This window comes from Nestor notabilis, unplaced genomic scaffold (assembly GCF_000696875.1).
Source record: "Nestor notabilis isolate BGI_N333 unplaced genomic scaffold, ASM69687v1 scaffold8314, whole genome shotgun sequence".
Classification (NCBI taxonomy): Eukaryota; Metazoa; Chordata; class Aves; order Psittaciformes; family Psittacidae; genus Nestor; species Nestor notabilis.
In genome coordinates, this window is record NW_009926804.1 from 8,855 (window position 1) to 34,002 (window position 25,148).

At 38.1% G+C, this 25,148-nt stretch overlaps 1 protein-coding gene across 1 annotated transcript in view; it reads right to left on the minus strand.

The window, feature by feature from the left end:
• Positions 1-7,429: 7,429 nt before the first annotated feature.
• The window catches only part of USH1C (Usher syndrome 1C (autosomal recessive, severe)), a 42,710-nt gene continuing 24,991 nt past the window's right edge, over positions 7,430-25,148 (minus strand). The window contains exons 16-26 of the mRNA XM_010013755.1: positions 25,000-25,140; positions 24,519-24,635; positions 22,322-22,573; positions 18,575-18,694; positions 15,379-15,441; positions 11,266-11,307; positions 10,935-10,988; positions 10,687-10,786; positions 9,180-9,289; positions 8,430-8,485; positions 7,430-7,529 (exon numbers count right to left, since the gene is read on the minus strand). Of these exons, the coding sequence (XP_010012057.1) occupies positions 7,430-7,529; positions 8,430-8,485; positions 9,180-9,289; positions 10,687-10,786; positions 10,935-10,988; positions 11,266-11,307; positions 15,379-15,441; positions 18,575-18,694; positions 22,322-22,573; positions 24,519-24,635; positions 25,000-25,140 (1,155 nt within the window). The remainder of the gene's footprint in view (positions 7,530-8,429; positions 8,486-9,179; positions 9,290-10,686; positions 10,787-10,934; positions 10,989-11,265; positions 11,308-15,378; positions 15,442-18,574; positions 18,695-22,321; positions 22,574-24,518; positions 24,636-24,999; positions 25,141-25,148) is intronic.

Here is a 25,148-nt window from a genome sequence, read left to right on the forward strand (position 1 = left end):
TGCCCCATGATTAGAGACTGCATTACTGAAAAAGAAAGAATAACTGAGATTTAATCCTCAGGTGTAATCTGCTTTCTAGGAAACTGCTGACATGCCTCGTAAGTCACTTGTATTGTCCTAGCATAAAGGCGGCTAAGATTTTTGTCCCTTTTTGTCATTTATAAATCTAGCCACTTTTCTCCATTTATTTACCATGGTGTTTTAAACACACCTCTTCATGCGCACATGGGTTTAAATACACTATTAAAAAGGCAATACTAGGTAATGTTATCAAGAAACTATGCAATGCATGAAGTACGGCAGTGACACAACAGAAGGAAAAACTCTGCATCTGTTAGTCTGGTTAGAGGTATAGAAATGTGAATGTTGACATAGCTTAAAAACCACAGCTTTCCTGAAGCACTACAATCTAGGACAAATCATTACAAGTAAACCAGGCAACTTAATATAATCAAATAATTTTTCCCTGTGAACAATCCAACCACAAAATACACCCATCCACTCTGCTTTAATCTGTCCTGAGTGTTAACACAAATGTTTTGTAATCAAATTCTTTACTTCAAGAAGAAAATCAATGTTATAAACTATGCTTTACCCACCTGTTAATGCCAAAATCACTGGTGAGAAAGTTTTATGTTGGAGAACAGACTTGTTTCTATTGTCCTATCTCAATCTGGACTTTGTGTCTTGATCATTTGCATGATTTGTAGACCACAGCATGCTGCATGCCACATGCACTGACTTCTTTGTAACACTGTTGATGTATTTGAAAATAGAAAATTTGCCCATACCCAGTTATATGAGATATGTGATGGGAAAGCTGCCTCCCCCTTTGCTAAGAAAAAGCAGCCTTGGAGTCAGGAGCACAATGGACACACCTCAATTATCTCAGTTCCTTGCATGCTCTTAAACAGGTACAGTTTTTGTATAAATGGCTGATGTCTATTACAAGTGATTGCTCCAAACTGGAATTCTGTCATCTAGCTTGAAGAACTCTCCAGTTTCTGATTCCTGCTATGTATGACACGTCTTTGCATGAAGATGGAGCTGCCTGATTTTCACTAAGAAACAGTATGCAATTTTTTCTGTCCTACCAGGTTGATACTTCACATTCAGAGATCTGCTTCAACACTGTTCTTTGTCAAAAATCAAAATGGAAACATGCATCCCTCCTTATCTTTTTTCCATCTGTCCTTCCTTGCCACTGGAATTGCTGCTTCTCAAAAAGTGTTCCTGAAGCACTCTTCTCTGAACATTTCAGGTTTTATGCTGGGAGGGGGAGGAAAGGCAACAAAAACCATTGTTACTTAAAACAATCATCATCTACTCCATTTCAAAGGATAACCCTGCAAAGCTATTTCACCCTGTCAAAGAAATGCTTATCATAAAGTTTTAATCAAAGCTTAATTTTGTGCCCAGTGTTTCTAATGGAATGTTTTCTATCTAGTGTTATTTCCACTCTGTTAAGGGGCATTAACACTTAAAAGCCTTAGTATGTTGCCAGCAGAAACATGGGGGTTTAGGGGAAAGGCAGAGGGAAGAGAACAAAAACTCAGAGAAAAATAATATGGAAATTTTTTTTTTGGGGGGGGCGAGTGGAGGGAGGAGGGTAGGGGTGGTGTGGTGGCTTTACATAAAAAATAACTGTTGGCAACTTTCCATCTCACTTCCCTATTGTTTAGAAAGCACCTGTCCTCAAGAAATCTGTCTGATTTCTATCTTTACTCAGTTTATGTTGGGAGGTTCTCTGCCTCTCCCAAAATTTCTTTTAAAAGCACCACATAAGCAAACTCTGATATAGCTATTGAAGACTAATGAGTTCTACTGATGTTTGAAAGAGAAATGGTGAAAAAAGATAAGAGGAGGACAAGCCAAGAAAATGGGCAGTGAGGGCTGGTGAGAGGAATAACCTTTAAAGATTGAGAAAATGAAGAGCAACTGAAATTCAATATGAATACTAGAACTTTAGAATTAATGATAACAAATTTCAATAATAAACATCTCCAGGGCTAAGGCATCCTTCACCTTCAGATTTTGACTTCAGGCCCCAATCCAGCAAAGTACTTAAGCCTGAGTAGTATTATTGAACTCAACCCGTGTCAATGGGATTGGCTCACATGCTTAAAATTCAAGCATGTTCTTAAGTGTTTTACTGGATCAGAGCCTTGCTTGTTCTAATCTATGGTTACTTTCCAAGTGGGAAATACCTATCAAGCACAATTACCTTTCAGATGTGTAAGGGATATCCATCGCTAATCATACAGCAGGTTTTGTGATACTGGATGAAGAAGCTATCTGCAGTGTACCAGACTCCACTTTTTTTCCCATGTAGACTAACAGTCCAAGTTGAACATCAGCCACTCAGACTTGAATACCTAAGAGCTGAGAGTCCGCAGTGTACTTGTTTGAAATTAATTTCTTAAAGATTACTTCCAGTGGTTATTACACTAATAGTTTAGCACCTTCATTGGACATTCTCATTCACATCGAGCAGCACAGTTGAGAGAATGTTTTTTTCTTACCTGTAATCCATGATCCTCTTAAAGCTGGACATGATCCACATTTTGAAAAGTTTTTTCTAGAGAACAGAGATCTTATTGGTTGCTTTTCCTGTGTCTGTCTCCACTTCCTCTTTCATCTTAGATACTTTCAGTGAAGAACAAAAATAGCCCAAGTTACCTTGTTACAAATATAAATAGACCACAAGCCCCACTGAAGTGCTGTACTCTTATCTGTTTTCTTCAATAACACAGCAAATGCAGATGTAGGAATAGAGGAAGAACTCCAGAAGAGGCCACCACTATTCCAGCAGAGGCAAACTTTTCACTGCCTTCCTCAGGAAGAAGGAAAGAAAGCATCCTTGTCAATATGAAAGAAAATAGTTTGTTTGGCTTGTGAGCTGCCCACCTGGACCATCCTCAGATTTCAATTCCGCAAGAAGGGAGATTTAGAACCTGCTCCAGAAATTTCTCAAGGTCAGAAAAAAAAAAAAGAAAACCCCTAAGAACAAGACCAACGGCAAAAGATAAAATGGGCAGAAAAACATTGGATAACAAACTCATTATTGGGATCAAACACTTACTAGCTTATCATAAACTGATAATAAGGAATTTCAGACTCATCTGATTATAATCCAAAGGGTCAGCACAGATCCCAGGGGGACATTTCTTAGGTAGAAAATGGCTAAGAATTCTAGAGCAGCTACCCTGAGTCTGCTCCTGCTTCCAAGTCAACACACAGCTCAAGCATACAGAAAACATGTATCAATTATTGCCTAATCAAGGTCCTTATAACCAGATAGACACGCTTTTACATGAAACCATGGTTTTCAGTCCTGTTTTTAAGGTAAGAGGGCTTATAAATTCTTTATAGTCAGAGGTTATATTTCATGTTTTTGAAGGGCTGAGGTTACTTGTAATATGTGTGCCACTCACATTAAATTGATTTTAAAAAGTCTTACTGATGTGCTCACATATACACACCCCTTTTGTATGCATACAAATTTGTTTATTAATGGAGCATTTTTCTATAATCATAACTTCTTTGAAACACACAAGTTATAAAAGATACCATGGTCATATGATAAATAATGGCTAAATTATGAGTTATGAAAGTACTAGAATGGCAGTAATAAATAGATCAAAGACTTCCCCACGCTAATATCCATGAGAGTAATAAACAAGGGTATTTCCTATCCTGTAATGCATGCCATGGTTCCGATCCATAAGGCTTCACATTTTTTGCCTGCACACAGGCATGCACAAGCTCACAGAGCAAATGTGAAAGTCACAATCCCCTAATGTGATTCATGTTCCAGTTCAGCAACTGTGAGGGTACGCTGAAGTCAACGTGGGACTAACACAGCCAAGAAATTCCTGAGAGAATATGAATGATTGTTAACAGTTCTGAGAAACTCTTCCTCTGGGTTATTATCCCATAGAGACAGACAGGGGGGTTTAGCGGTCTTAACCAAACAAACAGCTCTGAGAAACTCAACATATTCCCTCTGAGATTATAGCAAATGGGAAACAAAAAAAAGCATCTTATGTTAAAAGCAGTTTGAGGCATTCATGATGCTGTCAGTGAACTACTTGGACTTATTCCTTGTGCATCAGATCAGAGTTTCCATACTCCCAAAGGAAACTAAGCACTGGCTGAAAACGAAAAGTCCCGTTTACCCTTACTGTCATCTTTTCACAGTTGGCTTTACTGAATAGGGGTGAGGCACGGGCACATGTAGCAATTATTGCAGCCACCAGAAAACTGTGCAGTAGCAACTCAAAAGGGCACACCTGTTTAAATGATTTACACCTGGGACACTACTCACACACACTGAAGTAAATGAAAAGGAAGTTGATTGAAAACTGTTTTCTTGCAGGGCTCTTCAACTCTTTCAGTTAGCTGGCATATGAAAGATGTGATCCGCTCCCAGCACACTGATAAGCCAGAAATAAAGTGAAAAACCACGTGACTAATGGCTTAAGAATTTTTTAAGGTATCAGAACTGTCAGCCTCCTTTTTTCTACCACCACCTCCTTACATTGCCTAAAGCAACTTTGCCAATAGGTTGAACACACAAATTAACACTTCCTCAAGATACATGAAGTAAGAAGCTGTAACTATTTCCTCAACTGCCTCTCATGCATTTTAAGCTGTATCCAAGCAAATCAAGTTAACAGGGTAGACAGGGAGAAGAAAGATGGTTTTGTGACTAAGAAGTAAGGCTACAAACTCAACTGTTGGTACTCCCCCAGCTTTCACACAGCTCAGTTTTCTATGCTCCTTTTGTCTCTGAAAAAATAACACCGGCAAAAATATTAAAGTTTTCTGTGTTATTCTTCTTAGTGTGCTGATACGGAGGTTAGCACAACCAAGCACTGATTGTGGGCTGAAGTTCGTTACTGGTGCATTACTGTGGCTCTGTATTTGCTAGTACATAGCATCAGAGCATCCCTTCAGAGAACATTTGATAGCATCAATCATCTATCTACATTGTCATACTGTCCAGATGGTTGCATTATGTAGGCAACTGGGAACCAGAGCAGCAGAACTACATTCTGCTGCAATTTTCCCTCTGGTGTTAATCTTGTCTTGATGCATTTAAATTAGTCTGTTGGTTATAAGACTACAGCTCTGGGTAGATGTACCTAAGACCTAGCAAATGAAATAAACTCGAGCAGCTGCTCCCATTCAGCACAGCCAAGTGACAATTCCCTACTGTGCAGAGTGAATTTTCTTTTGAATTCCACACAGGTGGCATTCTGTTGCAAATGGGTCTGTTATTAAACATCAACTCGGTAATCTGTGTACTTTAGCATATTAACTATTACTATTACGTACAAACACAGAGAAAAGAGGAAACAAGACTTCTTCCATTTGGCAAATGCAATTTTATTTCTGGATTCGTTAAGAGTGAAAATTTTAAACATTCTAATATGTGTACCTAGCCAAACACATTAATTGGCATACTGGAACAATACTGCAAATGAAGAAAGTCAACATAAGGAATCATCTCTGTATAAGTACAGAGTTCCCAGAAACATAGTTGTTATTTGTCTGTGTTACAGAAATGAGGGTTTCCAAACTTTCAATAGGCAAGACTTCAATTGGAATTCGATAAGGAAAAGCAATGCAAACTGGCAGATACAGGGAAGGAAGGTAATGACATTTCTAAGGACATATCTCGATGATAAGTCGAGTACTAAGTCTACAAGTGTAATCAATATTCAAAGCCAGGTTAGTATAGATTTTATGGTCTTGAGGAATTTTCTCAAACAGAAAACAGTCACCAGGAGTGAAATATTAGTGACTTTCTGCACAGTTCAGTGATGAATATAGCCTTACTGAGAACAAAGTACATAACTGCAGACTCTGAATCACACCCAAATTTTCCACCCATGACTATATGAAGGAATAATTTTTGCCATCAATGCAACTACTCAGTAGTATAACTGTGACTACACATATTGATCTTATTTGGACTACTTGCTAGCTATTTACTTAGCTGATAGAGAAGATTCTTTATACTGTATAAGCATCACCAAAATTATTCCCTATCATGCTAGCACTCCTGATATTACCCTATTTTTCCAGCAGTAGGTTTTTTTTACTCAAAACAACTCACAACTGAGCAACAAAAATTGACATTAAGAGAGCTACAAGAATATGAGTGAGGACAAAAGTTACCTATCCACATTCCCAGTTCTCCAGCGAAAATCACTATGTACAGAGTAAAAATACAATTCTTTTCACACCCAAACTGGCCTGTGAACGTGTAATCACAAGCGTTGCATGTGGGAACAGACATCTGTGTTCTATCTTCGTTTGTCATTTTGGTGTCTATTTCCAGGAAAATTGAAAGACAATTTTCAAAATTTGGCCCCCCAAAATAGCAAAAAACTCAGACTGAGTTCTCACAGACCAAGCTATGCTCACTGGCGCTCCTCAACAGTCTCAACATTTTCTTGCTGTACATCTATAGAATGATTTGAAATTATTCAAATGACACAGAGAATCTCAAGTACCTAGTTCAGTTTACAGGTCTGACTGCTCACATTTCTTTCAAATAAAGATGAATTTCATGTGGTTATTCATTTCCAATTAATTTACAGAGCAGCAGGTTTCTGCAGGGGAAACACTTCATTTCTCCACTGTAGCCTTCTTCAAAAAAATGTCCTGCAGTAAGAAAGAAGAGATAGTGAAACAGATGCTTTTAGCTGTTATGGAATTTTTAGTCTTTCTGGTAATTTTATATAACTAAGTCAAAGCTCTTAATTGATTCATACTGTAAATAATAATTAAGAAGACCACAGATACCCACATGCAACAAGAAATTTCCTTGGTTCTTCTAGAGATCTATGACTTTACTTACAGTAATTACAGTACAGAGAAACCATACACAGTAAAATGTGACATAAGGATAATTTTGTGACAAACCCACTGTACAGTAGCAAATTAACACAGACAAACTTCAGTGAAAAGCAACCAGTCATAAATACTTGTTTGCACGCACACTGTCATATAATAGAAATAGAAACTTGTTCTTTGGACAAGCCTTCACAAGAAAGTAATTAGTAGTTACTTATATACTTATGAAATCACAAAGCCATAGCAGCAGTCCACAGATAAGTTAAAAAAAAAAATAATCAGATTAATCCTACATGTTTAGGCAGGGCCTATTTATTTTATAGTCTGTCAGATGATAAACCAATTCTGCAGAGGGCTTCTAAGGGACATGATCAAGTAGAAACTAAATACTTCTATTTTACTAGGACAGGCATGGCAAAAGCCCAAAGAACATTCCAGGAACAAAAGCAAGCGTGGCATACAATGCACGGGCAGGCACATGCTGAAAGAAAAACGCAGCCTCACAGAGGACAGTCATGTTAACCCAGGTCTGGCTATTCACCGTGAGGGAACACTGCAGTGGCTACAGCTGCAGGAGATACCCTTGTCTGTACACGGGTGCACTGCCTTCAAAAACCTTTTTGTGTGTGTTTGGACTGACTGTTGATGAGGGAATAGTAGGGCTAAATATACAGGATATGAAAACAAAAATAAGTGACAGTTACTTCCTTGCTTGTTACTTTATGCACAGGTATTAAACACAATTTTACAGCAAACTTCAGTTGATATTAGCCAGTAAAGCCATACTTATTTACAGCAGCTAATACTCTGGTATTCTACACGGAGCAAGAGTCCAAGTTAACAGTTACTACAAAACTCGTCTCTGCTATTGTACTTGGTAGTAAGGATATCTTCAAATCTTCTCTTTCAGTCAAGCTAGAAAACATTGGTCTTGCTTTTGAAATTGTTTGTATAAACCAATTAGGTATCTCTTTAAGCTATGGATTCTTCTGTTTCACACCCATGCTGCTGATGTTTAAAAAAAAGACTGTGAACATCACAAATTGCCAAGACATCCAAATCAGTACTTTTGAAAATTTCACACTTAAGATTGGCTTAGACAAGGATAGTAATTGCAATCTAATTAAAAACAAACAAAAAATCCCCCACAAAACAGAATTAAATGTCTGGTTGTGATCAAGAATGCTTATGGGCATTTGTTCCCCCAAATTAAGATCCATGGGTTAAAAAAAAACAAAACCCAAAAAAAAAAAGGAAAAAAAACCCCACAACAAACAACCCAACCAACCTCACAAACAACAACAACAAACCACCCAACAAAATCCCAAATCCTCAAACTTTAAACCAAAAGTATGAGTGTGTGGTCATGTACAACCTATTCTGAGAATTGCCATTTTGAAAAGTCTGGGAACCACTGCTGCAACTCATGATAGCTACTTATAACTATCAAATTAGCAACCACGTGATGCAGAAGGTTATGTAGCCCACAAGAAGTAAATATCTGAAATATACTATCATTACTAGCATTTTAATTCCCAGAGAAAGAAAGTTTATGCACTTACATTTCATCATCATATTCCTTTGGAGGTGATGCCGCAATGACTAAGTCAATCCAATCCTGAAAAAGAAATGCACAGTGAAAACACGTACTGCTTCATATGGCTTTTAGAAGTGGTTAGTGAACCACCATGAAATATCAGATAGAGAATCAGGAAGACAATTTCTGGAAAACCACAGGGAGCAGCAGAAGGATCTCTATTAAAGACTTCCATAGGAAGACTACTTCAATGTTGAGCTGTTTGAGTATCCTGAAATTAAAGAAAAATCTCCTGGTCTTACAACAAACTTTTAAAAATAATTATTCTAAGAATCATCCTATATTTGGTCATCTTAACAATGAACACAGTTCTTGCTGAGAAAACACCCACTGTAATTAAATGAAGTGACTTGTACATTAAGAAATCAAAGATAAGCTGTTATCATAAAATTCCAATCAGTTTGCAAGTCATTTTCAATATGAAAGAGATTCTTCAGATAAATGTACTATGAACACTCAGAATGTAATGTGTTTAAATAACAGTCTTGACATGTGGCTAAATGCCAGGAACTTTCACAATAAATTACATGCATGATTTTTAGAGATGCCATACACCAGTATCATCTGCAGATTTCAGCTCACTTTGGTAGTATGTCATACCTGTTACTTTTGATGTCTGCAACCTCATTTGTGGTGATGTAACAAAGTCATGGAAGAAATGTATACCTCATAGTAGCTTTATAGGTAGAATGAAAAAGTGTTCCAGGTGACTTACCCCACCCATGTTCCAAGCTTTTGCTAGTGTTGCCTGTGCTTCTGCCAGCCTGCTGTCAATTAGTATCTTGCCATTTACAGCAAGTATTTCGTCCCCTTTCACTATGCCTCCTGGTGAAAAGACCAACATGGTATACATACATGGAAGCAAAAATCTGTGAGTCTTCACTGTCTTTATGCAGTACTGAGTATAATGAAAAGTGTCTTCATTAGATGTGAAGGCTTACACTAAAAACTGACATAAACAAGAAAGTTTTCTACAGGCAAAAGCAAAAGGAATTTTTAGGCATGGAAATGCCACACTAATTTCCTATTGATCATGACCAGTAAGAAACTAGTTGAATAAGATTTTTTCCATAGCAGTAGTTTGCCTGTCTGGGTAATCCTTCTATAGAGTTTACAAACTGAGGTTGATTGTAGGCTGTTACTACTATGAAAATGGCACCATTACTTAAAAGTTCTGAAGAGGTACGTGGCAAGGTTTTGGCAAGGTTTTGCAGGACTGTCTTTCCTTTGCAGAAGCATGTGTAACATTTAGTCCTTAGAATTGATTCTGGCTTGCTAATCTGTAACGAAGCACAATCAGCTAACTGGGACTGGATTTAAAGGGGAAAAACAGAGATGGTAAGGGGACAGCCTAGCTGAAAAAGGCCTTCACAACAGTGAAGAGCCAAAGAGAAACAGAGTACCTGACAGATCAAGTGGCTGAAATGTTTTCACAGCATGTGTGACATGAACTTAGGGGCAGGCTGGGACAAGGTCAGCAAAGACCAGTGACAATGTAAGGAGACATTACCCCATCCATCTACCTAGCCATCGCTAGAGTTCTCAAGGAAAACATGAGAGATACTGGCCATGAGCAGCAAAGCCTGGATGTGTTGGTATGCATGTTCTTGTTCCTTCCAGAGAACTAAGCTGTTAGCCGTAAGGCTCTGGCCTTTAGTGGCATTCTGGGAGTAAAGCCAGGTGTTTTACAAAACAGGTTACTACTGAAAGTAGCATTAAGAACAAAACTAAGCAGTGTAGTGTAGCCATGATCAGGTAATCACTTTGCACATGACAGTACTACAAATATCATTGCTTGGAAATTGTGAAAAACGACAACCATGTTCTGCTTTCCTTAGCACACCAGGCGTGCATCAGGTGATTTTTTGTTCTTTTTTCTTTTAAATATATCAGACTGGAAAAAGGGGAGCCCTTATTAAGAGAACAGCTCTACATTTTCAGGCCACATCAATGAAAATTCTGCAATGATAAAACTACAGTAGTAATGACCACTTCTTCTTAAACACTATTTATAAATTTTACATAATTATTACTTCGAGCAGCACTCTTCAAACCTTGAGCCACTCTTGGAGCTGCCCTTGGAGCTGAGACAGAACTTGGCTGCCTTGGACAATCTACATGTGCCTTTTGGTAGCAGGCATAGCTGTGAAGTCAGCCAGCAACTCTCAGCCAGCCTAAGGAGCCACTTTGCAGAACCATTCATATTCCTCATTGTTACTCACCATGTTTATCTGCAGCACCACCCTCATAGATGGCAGACACAACTATCTTTCCAACTGGAGAATCAATTCCCCCCTCAACTGCAAGGTCTAAGGATCCTTCCTATTAAAAAGGAGTTTGAGTTCAGAAAAAGGCTATCAATTTTTGCCATCAACAGGATTTTAATCTTTCCTTCTTCTCAGTAAATGGTACTGTACATGAAATGCTTACATGAACCCTTTAAATATTAACCAAATACTATAGCATTTACCTTTTTAATTCGTAACAGCCGTACATCTTTTCCCATAATCTGATCTGGAGTAAACTGAAAAGATATAATGATTAGGCATTTCAACCTTGGCAACACAAAACAGGCTGAAAAATGTAGTTTATGGGAGAATTGTGTTAGTGGAAGATCAAAACACCAGATCATCATCTCCAGTAAGATAGCTCTTTTTCAACATGACCAGAAAAGACAAACACACAAGCCTCAGCAAACCAGCAGGCAAGAATCTTACCCTCCCAACCCTCAAAATCAAGGATGTATTTTCCCCAGTGTATTTCACATTAAACAGTGAGACATAGTTGAGTTCTCTCCTTACCATTGAATATGGATCAAAATCTTCCACATATTTCTGGAAGCCCTGAGAATAAAACAATACTTGACTGTAAGAACCATCAAGCTCATCATACCCTTAACACACAAACTCCATTTTATTCATTAGTGAGAGAACGTGTAGCTATGAAAGCTATGAAAGATGACAGTAAGCAGAGAAAAGCACAGAAAGGCAGCAAACAGTCCATCCTGACAGTCAGAAGACATTTCAAAAACCTTACGACAGATCAGCAGTTTGAGCTGGTCATGCTATGGAGCAATTCTGAGGAGCAGTTTACCACTCTGTTAGCTCCACAGTTCCCTTCTACAACCGACAGAACAAAAGCACATCTTGAAAGCACCATGGACAGGTATGTTCTGCCACACACTCTGGGCAACATTTCTTGGGACTGTCACCATGTTGGGTACTACAACACAGGTGGAAGTGATAGGCTCCAATTCACCTGTCAGCAACACTACGTCACACTGCCTGGGTCGTAGGATCCTCTTCCAACCCCCTTCTTTCCTCCTTTCCATGGAGTTTCAGGGAGTTCATTCCATACCACAAGCAAATGCAGAACAAGAAGTAATTTTAGTTTTGTATGGTCTGTGGAGGACTTAAAAGGTTTTAGCAGGGAGTGTCTGAAATGGGGAAGACAATATTGCAGTTAGGTAGAGCAGCATTTAAGCTTTGAGAGGACCCATGCTTTCTCAAAACTTTCAAAACCTAATGCATTAGCCTTGTCAGACCAACACTGCAGGGAAAAATCAGGAGTTACCTTTTCTGCACAGGTGAGAGTTCCTGAGTCAGTAATTAGGACTCAGTGGTGTTTGAGTGGTCATTTCTTGAGGAGGATTAGTTGTTATCAGATGAGATTGTATGGGTGATGCTGGAGATGTGTAAGAGCTCTGCACTGAGGGCTTCAGAACTTAACAGAAATCTTTACTGAAGCACCTAAATGCTCTATAACTCTTGTGGCTTCAAGCTGCAATAGCCTGGGGCCATGGGAACAACACAAAACCGCACAACCATTTGCTCACGCAGCAGGCAAGCCAATATCTGATGCAGACCAGCGATTCAGTCCATGATCAAGCTTGATATATTCATTATTGCCCTCTTTTCTACTGGATCCATCTGATGACAAATCTGTTCCACTCTCAGATTCAGCTAAGCCTTTCTCCCCTTGCAAATCAAATGCACAGCTTAAGGTTCCTCTGGTACCTTTACGGGCTGGCTATTAAATAACAAAGTTGCAGCACAAAACACTAATGCTTCCTTCTATTATCATCTTTGCCATCTCTCTCAGTTGCCATTTTGACATGACTGGGAATGATCCTCTGGGAACAGATCTCATCCTTACTGTCACTGCCTCTGACAAAGTCAGGGAGCACTGCTACGTAGGCCTGCATTAGCAGACCCTCAAATACACAACAGTGCTGTCCATTCATCTAACCACACTTACACAAACCATGCAACAGTAGTGCTGACGGCTCGTGTGGACTGGCAGTCATTACACACAGGCCATACCAAATAGTTCAGCATGAATCCTGGCTTTCCTGCAGCTTGCCTCTCTCTTCACCTCTTCCCTGAGATCAGAAGACCAATATAACCAAATCATGTCCTTGTTCCATGTTTCTTCTGAGACAGAAGAAACATTTGCAAGGGTTGAAGCATGACTGTCTCCCCAGGCTCCAGAAAGCTAAATCTTCAGGGTACAACTGCAGAACTTTTGCTTATTGCCATAAGTGGGTTTGTATTGCTTTCTTTTTTTTTTTTTTGGGGGGTGGGGTGGGGTGGGTGAGGGGGGAAGGGTTGTGGTTTTGGTTGTTGGTTTTTTTTGGTTTTTTTAGTGGCTTTTTTGTCATTGTTTTTGGGTTTTGTTGGTTTTTTTGGGTAGCGATATATGCATTAAAAGCATATTTTGGGAATAGGCACACAAGACACCTTATTTAGCATTTAAATTATAGGTTGCATTATATTTCTTAACTGCTAACTTTGAGGAACTAAATAAATGGGAATCTGATCACAAACTTCAGCAAGGGCAGAATTTCATCCTGGGGGAAAAAACACAATCATTCATTCATTTACAAAGTGTATTAATAGTTCAACTAAAACTGTCCGAGAAACATTTTACAATGATAGCTACCTAAACAAACTTATCAGTTTGAATAGCTGAATTTGCATTACCCTTTGGAATCATGGCTGAAGTAGACATCTATGGTCTTGGAGCAAGCAACTTGGAGGAAAGAACTCCAATCCTGGCCAAGTCACTAATTCATTATGTAATCTAAAAGAAGTCAGGGAACTCTTTGTCCCAAGTCACCCTCATGAAAAACAGATGTTGGCCTTAAAGAAAGTTCTCCTGGGAAAGTAATTTTTAAACAGGACAGAAAAAAACCAAACCCCAAAACCCAAAAGAAACAATCAACAAAAAACACACTAAACCCCACAACAAAAAAATACAAGCAAAGAAGTTATATGATCAGCATCCAATAATGTACACATACAGCTAAGACACAATGAAGACATCCAGTGAACTTTAAAAAGTCTTCCCAGAAGTGGGCATCACAAATTCTGAGAGGAGAGTGTGCAATCCACATCCAAGCATGGAAAAGCAACAGAGTGGAAACCACAGTGCTAAATCTATCCTCCCCCTCCTTGGGACATCCAGGTGAAATAGTTCAAGACCATTCAAATCCTTTCTTGACTTACAGAAACATTCCTAAGACTGAACACAAGTAGAATCTGGAACAATAAAACATCTGATTGCACCAAAACAATTACCCTTCTGGACTTCTAGATTAAAGATAAAGCTACTACCTAAAAGAAAAAAAAAATCAACCCAAAACAAAACATAAGCACCTAATGGTGGGATGATTCCTGTGACTGGAGTGTTGGAATGGACGGTTACCGGCTCTTTAGAAAAGACAGGCCTGGCAGATGGGGAGGGGGAGTTGTTATTTATGCCAGTGATAGGCTGGAGAGTATGGAACTCTGTCTGGGGACAGGTGAGGAGATAACAGAGAGCTTATGGATGAGGGTCAAAGGAAAAACAGCAACGGGGGACATTACAGTGGGGATCTGTTACAGGCCACCTGACCAGGAGGAATCTGTGGATGAAGCACTCTACAGACAGATAGGAGCAGCCTCATGCTCGCAGGCCCTTGTCCTCATGGGGGACTTCAACCACCCTGATATCTGTTGGAGGGACGGGACATCCCGGCACAAGCAATCCAGGAGGTTCCTTGATTGTGTGGAAGACAACTTCCTCTTGCAAGTAATAGAGGAACCAACAAGGAGAGGTGCCGTGCTTGACCTCGTGCTCACCAACAGGGAGGGGCTGGTTGGGAATGTGACACTCCAGGGCAGCCTTGGCTGTAGCAACCATGAGATGGTCAAGTTTGAGATCCTCAGGACAGTGAGAAGAGCATGCAGCAAGCTCACTGCCCTGGACTTCAGGAGAGCAGACTTTGGCCTCTTCAGGAACCTACTTAGTAAGGTTCCATGGGATATAGTCCTAGAGGGCAGGGGGGCCCAAGACTGAACCACCAGGCAAATAAAGAGGAAGAGATGAAAACTTCATCCATATGACAGAGGAAAGCAATAAAAGTAGTAACACAGAAGAAAAATCCCATATAATACAGAAAGGCTATACAAGTAAGTGCTTTCTACCACCTGTTCCTCTGTTGTCCTAGTAGTAACTATGTTAATAGCTCTATTTGTTAAACTAAGAAAATATTTACTTACTGAAAGCATTGCAACTGGAGACTAAAAGAAACAAGGAAACCTTAGGAATGTATTAAAAATAATAATAATAATTTGCCATTCTCAGATCAGTCATCACTGTGCAACTATTTTAAAGATTGCACTAACTGTATATGTAGTAACGGATGGTTCGACCTGAAGGATTTTACTATCCGTTCATTCTTCATCTGTCTAGACTAGCAGGAGCCACAGGCATACACTGAAAGTTTACAAAGACTGTGAGTTTTCATGCACTAAGGCTGCACTACATCCTCTGTTTCAGAAATTAAGCAACAGGATTAGAAAGGAAAGGTTTAAATCTATGATCAGTCAAAACAAGAAGTACCACACAAAACATGAAAAATGTTATTTTACTTGTTTTTTGTTAGATCTAAATGATGAATTGTAAACCACCATCCTTTTAAACATCTCTTGTGGCTGCAAAATAAAGAAAATTGCCAAACCAGACATTAACTTTTGCTGTAAATATGTATCACCTACTCACAAATAATTTCACTACTTTTTTTTTTTTCCTATGGCACACGATTTCTTAAAAGTATTTTCCATGAATCCTTTTATCCATCATTTCTGCAGAACAGTACTGGGGTCTCTTCCCTATGATTTGTGAAAAAAATAATTAGGAAAAAACCCAAAACCCAAACAACAAATATGGTCAAAATGCTAGATAAGTAATTTCCACAATATTGAAAAGTCATGATAAATATACATTTAAGATTTGCTCTCCTACCATGGATTTCCTTTAGTGAAAGCTGATTTTCATTACTAAATTCTTCATGAAGTTGATAAACTGAAAGTAAAGATAAGTGTAGTTGGGCTCATCCTGAAAGCATTAATTGTCTAAATAACCATCACTAGTAGAGGTTCATTCTACTTAAAGAAAGATTCCTCCTGAATTTAATTGACTTATTTCTCCGCGGTCTTGTTTCAATTTGGATAGCTACGAGTAATTTCACAATATTGACTAATAACTGCTGGATTTTATTTTAAATTGTGCTGGGCTTCAAAGATTTGAATCCCATATTGATTCTGGTTTTCTTTCACTTCCAGTGCATTAACAAAATAGTACACTCTAGTTTGGAATCACTTAAATCACTAAAATATGGAACCTCTTATTATGCCACAAAGATTTTCAAAAATAGAATAAGATAAAGAAAAAAAATAAAAAAAGAAAACACTTCTCACACCTCTCCAGCCTCCACTCAAAATCCTGCATCAGATTAGGCAATGTATTTGAGTCTTCTAAAACAGGAACAGCTTTCACAGACTGACCTGGTATTTACATTCCCAAACTGAATTTGCTTTAAACCAAACATATCAGTTTCACTACCGATTCTATCAGTGTCCTATAGTTACACTATTACTTGGAAAAATTATCTACTGCTGAGTTAACAAAAGATTTGTGGTCTCCATTTAATTAATACAGAGACCAAGTTTTTGTCTTCAAGGAGTTTTGGGGCCTGTATGGCAAGATTTTTCACAAAACTCTTCGGCCCCTCTCTAGCCACTTACAGATGGTTTTAGTATAGCTATGGCAAATAGTAACTGAAACTTCCAGTCACTGCACATCTTCCCATCCAGTATCGAAGCATTTGTCTCAGGTTCCTTGACTACAGCCCTAGAGAATCAAGCTTCAAATTTTGCAAATTAGAGGAAAACTTAAATACTCATTCTTCCTTTTAGAAGTGCTGCATCCAACCACAAAGGAATGAGGGAGGAAAGATCTTTAGTGCAGCAAGTGCAGCAAAGTTTTCTAACACAATAGGGCGTTAGCGACAGTTGGGAGGGCAGAGACTAATGCTCATGTCAGTTTTGCTTCTCTGAAAACCCCACCACTAAATCTTAACAATCCTCTCCTGTTATCTGAGCCAAAATTTAATTACCTTTGCCATGAGTATATTCCGATTCACTCTAGTACAGCAGAGACAAATATTTCACGCTGACTTTGACCCAGAGCAGCTCTCAGCATTCAAGGCCACATTTGAGAGTTAATACCCATCATTTCCCTATTTATAAGTGAAAAATTTAATTTTCATTAACTGTTAAAAGACTTGGAAATTCTGACCTGAATTAATATGAAGACTTACTCACAATAGAGACTTCTGTTTTCTGGCCCAATTAACTACCTGCCAGATAACAGGAATGGTTTAGCTATTCTTGCATGTTCATTTTATTCTTATGTTAATGCTTTTCATCTTTACTAGTGAATTGCTCGAGTACAGGCTCACTTGATTAGCTGCTTGGTTCAGGTAAATACAAGATGAGTTTCTAGAGTTTGATACTCAGGACAGCTAAATTCAGACAAAAAACAAGGTAGAAGAAATTACATGCATTATGTCATACTAGGATATAAAGACTGGAGTTGCATAAGGTGTGTGAAATCTTGCAAGACAAAACCCAGGGTAGATACGTTGCCTTTCGTGATACTTCCCTTTGTTAAGAGAAGCTGGGCCAGTCTTTAACAAGGACGGACTTAAACAAGGACTCCCCTCGTACACCCCCACCCCACCTCCAGACAAACAAAAACCATTCCTTCAACATGAAATAAAGTTATAATTCTTATTGTGCACATAATTTCTTGTCAGATATAGCACAGGCTTTTAATTAAAAGAAATGCAAATACGATTTTTTTCCCCGTCACTTAGCACACATACTGCAATACATCGCCTTGCTCATATAAGCATGGATGTCTGCACACATGCATGTAACAGACACACAACTTTAATTCTAACAGTGTAAGTCATGATGTCCCTCAAGAATAAAAACTACTTATTGGTTCACCAGCTATTTCAGATGAATTTTCAGGGCTCCCACATGGGAGTTATCACCTGTCAAAGCAGTATTTCTATCTTGTTCGCTCTCTTTTGTTTTCCCCTCCTTGCTTTCTGTAGTAATCCTTGGTTCGCCTTCCCTCATATACCACAATCCCCGAAGATGCTACATGATTGGACCTAAAATGTTTAGCCTATCAGGTTTTTCTTCATTTACATTTGAAACAGAATGGAAAAGAATTAAGAAAAAGAATCTGTACTGTGTGTCAACTTTGCAGTAACCAGTATATTGGAGTCTAAGATATAACAACATGGGGTTTTTTTTTCCTTTGGAAATGAAATTATGAGGTACGTATCTACATTTCAATTATGTTCAGGCCTATTTACAAAGGAAAACCAAAGTATAATTTTTACTATTTCATTTCTGACAAATGAATTCAGAATTTATGACAATAAAACCCAGCATGTGAATAAATGGAAAATAAGATCTTCAGAATCTAAGGCTCTACACTGCTCTGGAATTATGCAACCCAGTACAAAAATTGCCACTAAAAGCGACTTTTGGATCATGGTGGGGGGGAAAGGGGAAAAAAAAAATAATCCTTTTATACTTACCATTAATGATCACTTGAAAATCTACATAAATTTTAGTTAGCAGAAAACAAGACAAGCACTGAATCTTTGAGAACAATTAAAAAACAAATCCCGTAGTACTATAGTGCTCAAAAAAACCCAAACCAAAACACCAAAACCCAAAAAACCAAACACTTTAAAAGGCTTACCAGGGCCTCTGATCTGATTGTTGGCCTGACCATAAAGTTTGGGTCAGGATGCAGCATGACTGGTTTAGAGACTATTGGTACCCCTGGATGTCGTTGGGTAGGTGGACTTGGAGCAAGTTTCTATGGGGTCAATTTAAGAAAATTAAAATTCACAAATTGAAATTCACAATTGCACAATAACTAACTTGTGCAAATCCATCATTTCACCAAGATGCCTGAAATCAAATAGTTTATGGTAATGGATTTAATGACACTAATACAACAAAAGGCTTACAGAATTAGTTTAACTAAGACTTACAAAGTCAACAAACCAAAACATAATTTCTCTTGCTTCCCCCCTAATCTCTGACTCCACCAGCACAATTATGGAAAAATGTCACCCCTGCTTTTGGCATTTATCCCATAAAGGCAATGAACTGAGTAAGAAACCGCAGGGAAAAAAAAATAATTCTGAATTTAAGAACAGAGTGAACCTGAAATAAGATTTTAACTAATCTATGGCTAAACAATTCTTTTAAGATGAAATTCACCAGGACTGCAGCAATCATTTTTCCATAGATCATTTCAAGCTAACTTGCTTTAAGAGCAAGGTTAGACTACCTACCTACCCTTGACTCTACAAAGTACAGATACTCAGAGGCATCTGAGACCTCTTTATGCAGCACGTACTAACCCGATTGTACACATCTTACTCAGTCAAAACTCCCACTGACATCAAGCATAGTTTTATTTAAGAGTTCAAAACTGAGCCCTGTGGGTTTAGTTCTGACTTAACCCCAGCAACTCTCAGCACGCTTTTGTCAATGGTTCTCATAGTGAATGTATTCCAGATATCATTCATGTAGTACAAGCTGTATCCTCCAAAATTTAAACTGCTTCCAGCAACTTGGTTAAGCAACTTTTTTTGGTTGTTTTTTTTTTTTTTTTTTTTTTTTTTAATGGAGGAATTTTGGGTTGGGCTTTTTCCTGGTTTTTTTTTTTTTTTTTGTGTGTTTTTTTTTGTTGTTGTCATCATTTTGTTTTTTTGTTTCCCTCTCCTCCTTTTTAAATAATATAAGAAAAAAGATTTGGAACTAGATATTTCAAAGTCCCTGTGGATATCCCTCAGTTAACATTGTTCCACACTGCAAAATATATCATATCCTTAAGCTTTCCGACCTTAGAAGAATCATCAGGTTCACAGATATCAACTTGTTAAAGTTGCACTGGAACTGGATGACTGCTCCTGGAGCTACACAATTTAGAGACAGACCTCTCTGAAGTTCTTTGCAATGAAGAAATCTGATATTTGACCATTCTGGATCAAAAGCAGTGCAAAGAGTTATCAAACTAATGTTGGTTCTTCTGGGAAGAAAGTTTGCTTTGCAGCACCCATTATATTTAAAATACAGTTTGGTCCTATCACCTTTTGTCTATCTTGACCGGACAAAGTATATGCTCCATGACATACAGACATCCAGAACACACAAACATGGACCATGTATTGCTGAAGTATTGAAACATCAAGTCCTCAGATCATTAAGAGTCACTTCTACTACTTGGTATTAGGTATCTTGTAACACAGCAATGGATCCTCGCACGTGAATGCAAGTGTTGAATTTTAAATAAATTAGCCATGCAGAGTCAAACCCTTGACATTAGCATTACATGGGAAGCTCATAAAACTGCAGTATTTATTAACAGCATATGACATACCAGTGGAGTGCTTGACACAGAAGATACTTTGCCGACGTGGGAGGTGTTTCTTACAACCTAAACAGTAACAGACTTAGTACTGAGTTCATATAAAGTATATAGCTAATAATAATTTTGAGAAACAGATCAATTTATACCAGATATTTTAATAGTTACTTGTCAAGAATGTAATTGACAGTATTTCATTCCTTTTTTTCAGGTATTTGTTTGAGCTGAATTTGAAATTAAATTATCTGGGGAAAAAACCTAACTTAGCAACATAGAGATTTATCAGTTTGAGTAATACCAGAAAAGTAAATTTATGGGACAACACCAGTTGTCTTATTTTCAGCTTCAGCAGGCTTAAGCACAAGATCATTAATTGCTGAAGTGAAATAAACACACTGCATCTGCTTAACTGTCATGTTAAAATGGACTCTTTAAAAAGCAGAGAGGATAAATTGTCCAGCATTTCAGCATTCCATTTCTGAAACCACATCAAGAATACTGAGTTATCTACTTATAAACAAAGCAGCTTTGGCTCAGTATTAATACTTTACTAAGAGCTTACTTCTTTCCTCTTATACCCTAATTATATTCAATGAAAACTGACTTATTTCTGAAAGCTAGATTATTTTTTTCTTGTTACCTGATATATTTTCCTTTAATTATTAATTATTAACCTCTTCTCTCTAACATAACAGTGAAAAACTGCCAGGAACATATATTGGAATAAATAGGTACGGATCAGATCCAGTATGGCAGTTCCTATATTACTTCTTCTATCTGAATATTTTTTCTCAGCATTAGGAGAATGTATTTTTCCTCTGAACACTAATATTTTGTACACTTGTGTTATTTCACATCATTTTTATTTCACAAATAATTTGGGAAACCTATTATCCATAAGACTATATGATAAATCCATTTCACTGGATGTAGCATATTCTTGGCACTTCAAACACATAAACCATGTAGATCAAGCACTATCACTACAGATCAACTTTAGTTTATAAGAAGAGATTCATAGTTAACATTAGGGCAATTATTTACTTAGAAATAATCTGCCAGTTTCCCCTGAGAAGTGATTAGTTTGCATATCCTTCTCTACCCCAACCAAAATCATGCAAATGCAAAGCCTCGTATTTCCAAGTAAACATAAAAAAAAAAGAAAAAAAGAAAAAAAAAAAAAAAAGAGAAAAAAAAGAAGGAAAACCAACAATGCAGCCAGTCAGTCCATGCATAAAACTATAATACTGTGTAGGAAAGAAGTGATCATATGGGATCCTCTTCTGCTGTTTGAAACAAACAAGAATCTTTTGCAAAAAAAGAGAGTATGAATCCCACTACAGTGCTTAGCAAAGGGAATTATGATAAAAACAGCTGCCATTTCTCCTCCAAAGTGAGATCTGGCACGAAATTTCTTATATTTGATCCTCTTTTGAACTAAGATTGTAATAAAGAGAAAGTCTCCATGTTTTCTCAGAGAAATCCCTAAATCCTGTGTGTGCAAAAAAGTCAAACTTGATTACCAGCTCTTGCTCATTCAAAAATATTTTACAGATAATTTATACAGTGTTGATGTTTTAAAAGTTTGAGCTTCTGATTTTAAGCTCATTTTCTTTTCACATTACAAAGCAATGTGATGACATTTTCAAAATAATTCCACCAGTCATTTTCACTGCAGAGATATTTTTCTCAAATTTAACCATGAGTTAAATCTTCTGATTTTGGCTTTTGGTCTCACATCGTTTTTTTCTTTTAATATATATACTTAAACGTTCAAGTCCAAATTGTCTAACTGATACGTTCTGCCCAAGATACCTGCATGTGGAAGGGATACAACAGACACATGGAGGAGAGCAAAACTCTCTCAAGAGTTTTAAGAAGTTAAAATAAAACTACCTCTGGACTGCATTCATCACTATGACACAGTAAACCCATCTCACTCCTTTTAACACTGCGTATGGCAGATGAGTAGATCCAGTGGATGAAGTGGGTGATGCAGTTGGGGAGGGAGGCCAGGCAGGGGAATGGTAAAGGCACATGCATCCAAACAGATCATGAGGTCACCTGGGAAGCTGGTGTTACTGACAAAGCTGGACCTCTTGAAAGTGGAACATTTGATGTAGGAAGTGGATGAGCTGATGATGCTGAAGGAACAGTGGGTGGTGGTGGTGGCGGCGGAGGTGGTGCCACACGTTGGTTAGGCTTGTCAACTTCATCTAAGTTTATATCATCAAGGTCTGTGGTATGAAGCTGCAGACCACCAGCAAAACGCCGCATCGATGTGGCAGGAGAAGCTGATGGACGTCCACTTGCCAACTAAGTGCAACAGAACAGAAATCTGCCTTAACAGTTCATCTGCCTGCAACAGTTCTGAACAAATTAATGGCAAATTCTAGAACATCACTCAGCCTAACTACTGCTGCACAGGAAGTTCTTGGCATCTCCCACACAGACTATACATAACCTTTTTCTCCAAAAGCCTTTTCAAAGGCGCTCCTTGGTATTTCAGTTTTAAAAGAAGAAAACTGGAGTGCTGCAACATTAGCCTTGGCTGTTGGGACAAGGGGGATCAGACACACAAAAACCCCCAACTTCTTGGAGTCTTCAGAAGGTAAAAAGAAACCCAACAACAACCAAAAAAAACCCTAAAAACACAGGTCAGATCACAGATAATATCCCTTGCCTCACTAGTTCTTATGATGAGAAAGCAGAATTGCTCCTTGCAAAGATGATTATATAAGAAGAAAGTCATCAAAGACAGGCCTTGAAATGCCATGCCACTAAAAAAGGGAAAGGTGCTCAAGTGTGGTGTAAACATAACTAGACATTAATACAAGAGGGGGAAGTAAGCTTAAGGAACACTTCAGGGTGCTACGAAATTCAGATTCCCAGAAGGCACTGGATCTTCCAATTTCTGTCAATCAACACCAGATGCACTGTGGGGCTAACAGACTCCACAGTTTGAACATGATTCTTCTCACAAAAAATAAGGCTGTGTGAAGAAGGAGTCTACATACGCTGTTAGAGTTGCTAACGTTTCTTTTACCAGTGATCTAAAAGAAGTATTGAAGAAAATCTAGTCGATACTCTTTCATTTTGCTATTTTGCAGGCTCAGCTGAGGAAACCTTAGAGAGATGAGCTGTCCCACAGCCACATGCATCTTAGTCTAATATGACAACACTTCCCTCAAGCGGGTATCTCTGTTGACATTCTTTTGGATGTCCTTACCTGCCATACTGACCCCTGGTACAAAAAAACCAAAATGAAACAAAGAAAACAAAACAAACAGACCTGGACTGCTCTTGAAACCAAGCAGCAGTTCAAGCCTGTAATACCTGAATATTGTTCATCTGCATTTATCCTTCATAAGCATTCTGGTCTGTGCTTTACATCAGCTTAACTGCTTGGACAGTTTTGTAGAAAAATTGTAATAGAATATTTAAATATAATGGAAATAAAATGGTGATTTTAATCTGTAATGTAGCCAAATTTAGGTAGTGGGAGAAAACTCTGCATACTCATCTGACTGTCCTAGAGACCTGCACTGAAGAGCTACATGGATCTGAGCCTGAGGCCAGGAGAACAGAAGACCAGCTGCTTTTTTCAGAGCTGCTCCACATTGACTTGAAGGAAATTCATGCGAGAGTGTTCCCCAAGGGTCCCCTCTGTGGCTGCAATTTCACGAGGATCCCAGGGGAGTTCAGCAGATTGCAGTGTTCCTCTTGAAAGCAGCTGTGCTTGGAAGACAGCCAGAGCAGCAGGATGGTGGGAAAGCCTCACTTCGTGTCTAGAACCATCAGGCTCTAAGACACAATCACTATTTGCAACTCCCTTAATTTAAGGGGACTATTTAAAACACAAAACCAAACCCTATCCTTTGTGAGTTTCTTATCTTTTTTTGATTTTCTTAATGTGTACCTTTCTTCCACACAATACTAGGAAGCACCCAAGAGCACATCACCAGTGATCCTATTTTCATAGGATACCAAAATATACGTTTGGGTACTCTAGCCTCAGTTGTTTTATTTGTAGTATGTCCCATCTAGCCCAAACAGCTCCTGAGCCAATAAAACTGTTAATCTGGTGTGTTGATAATATACTTAAAAAGGACAAAATAAAATTAATTAGAATAATAATTTAAAAAATCCTCCCTAAAATACATGAATACAGATTTTTCTCTGGTAAAAACCTATTGCTTTTAGGAGGCAACCAGTGGGTTTTTACGAGATCATGCAATATATGGAGAAGCCAGAATTTTACCTCAGGAGACTCATTCTCCACAGAGGAAATCTGTTCTAACCGTGTCTGACAAAGTCTTTCCACCCAGTGCTGCACCTTTTCTGATTCCTCCAGGTCTTCTCGTTCCGTCTCAGATACCTTAACCATAACATCAGTTACAGGTATAGTTACAATACAAATCTATTTCAGATGTATGAAGTGCCATCTAAATTAGTTTAAAAACTAATAATGGTGATGAGAATGATTTCTTATTTTTCTGTCTTTCATTAAATTAATCACTCCAAATGGAGGCGCATTAACTGCAGAGGTATCCTCATGTGGGCAAAAACTGACTGTAGAAAAAACCAAACAAACATGGGGACGGTTTTGCAGTGAAACAGCAATTTTTTTAAACTTTATCTTTGACATAATTAAACAAGGGTCCTTTTAAGATAATTCCACTAAAGATTCAGCTAATTTTCTTTCAGTATAATTTTGCACTTGATGGGAGAACACAACATACCTCTTGCACAAGACGATTTATTTTCAGTTGTTTTTCTTTCTCCAACATTCCTTCTTTCTCTTTGGCAAGTTTTTGCTCAAACTCCATTTCCTTTTTGTTCTTCTTCTGTTCACACAGACTGTCGCTTTTGGACTTCTTTCGCTCTTTCC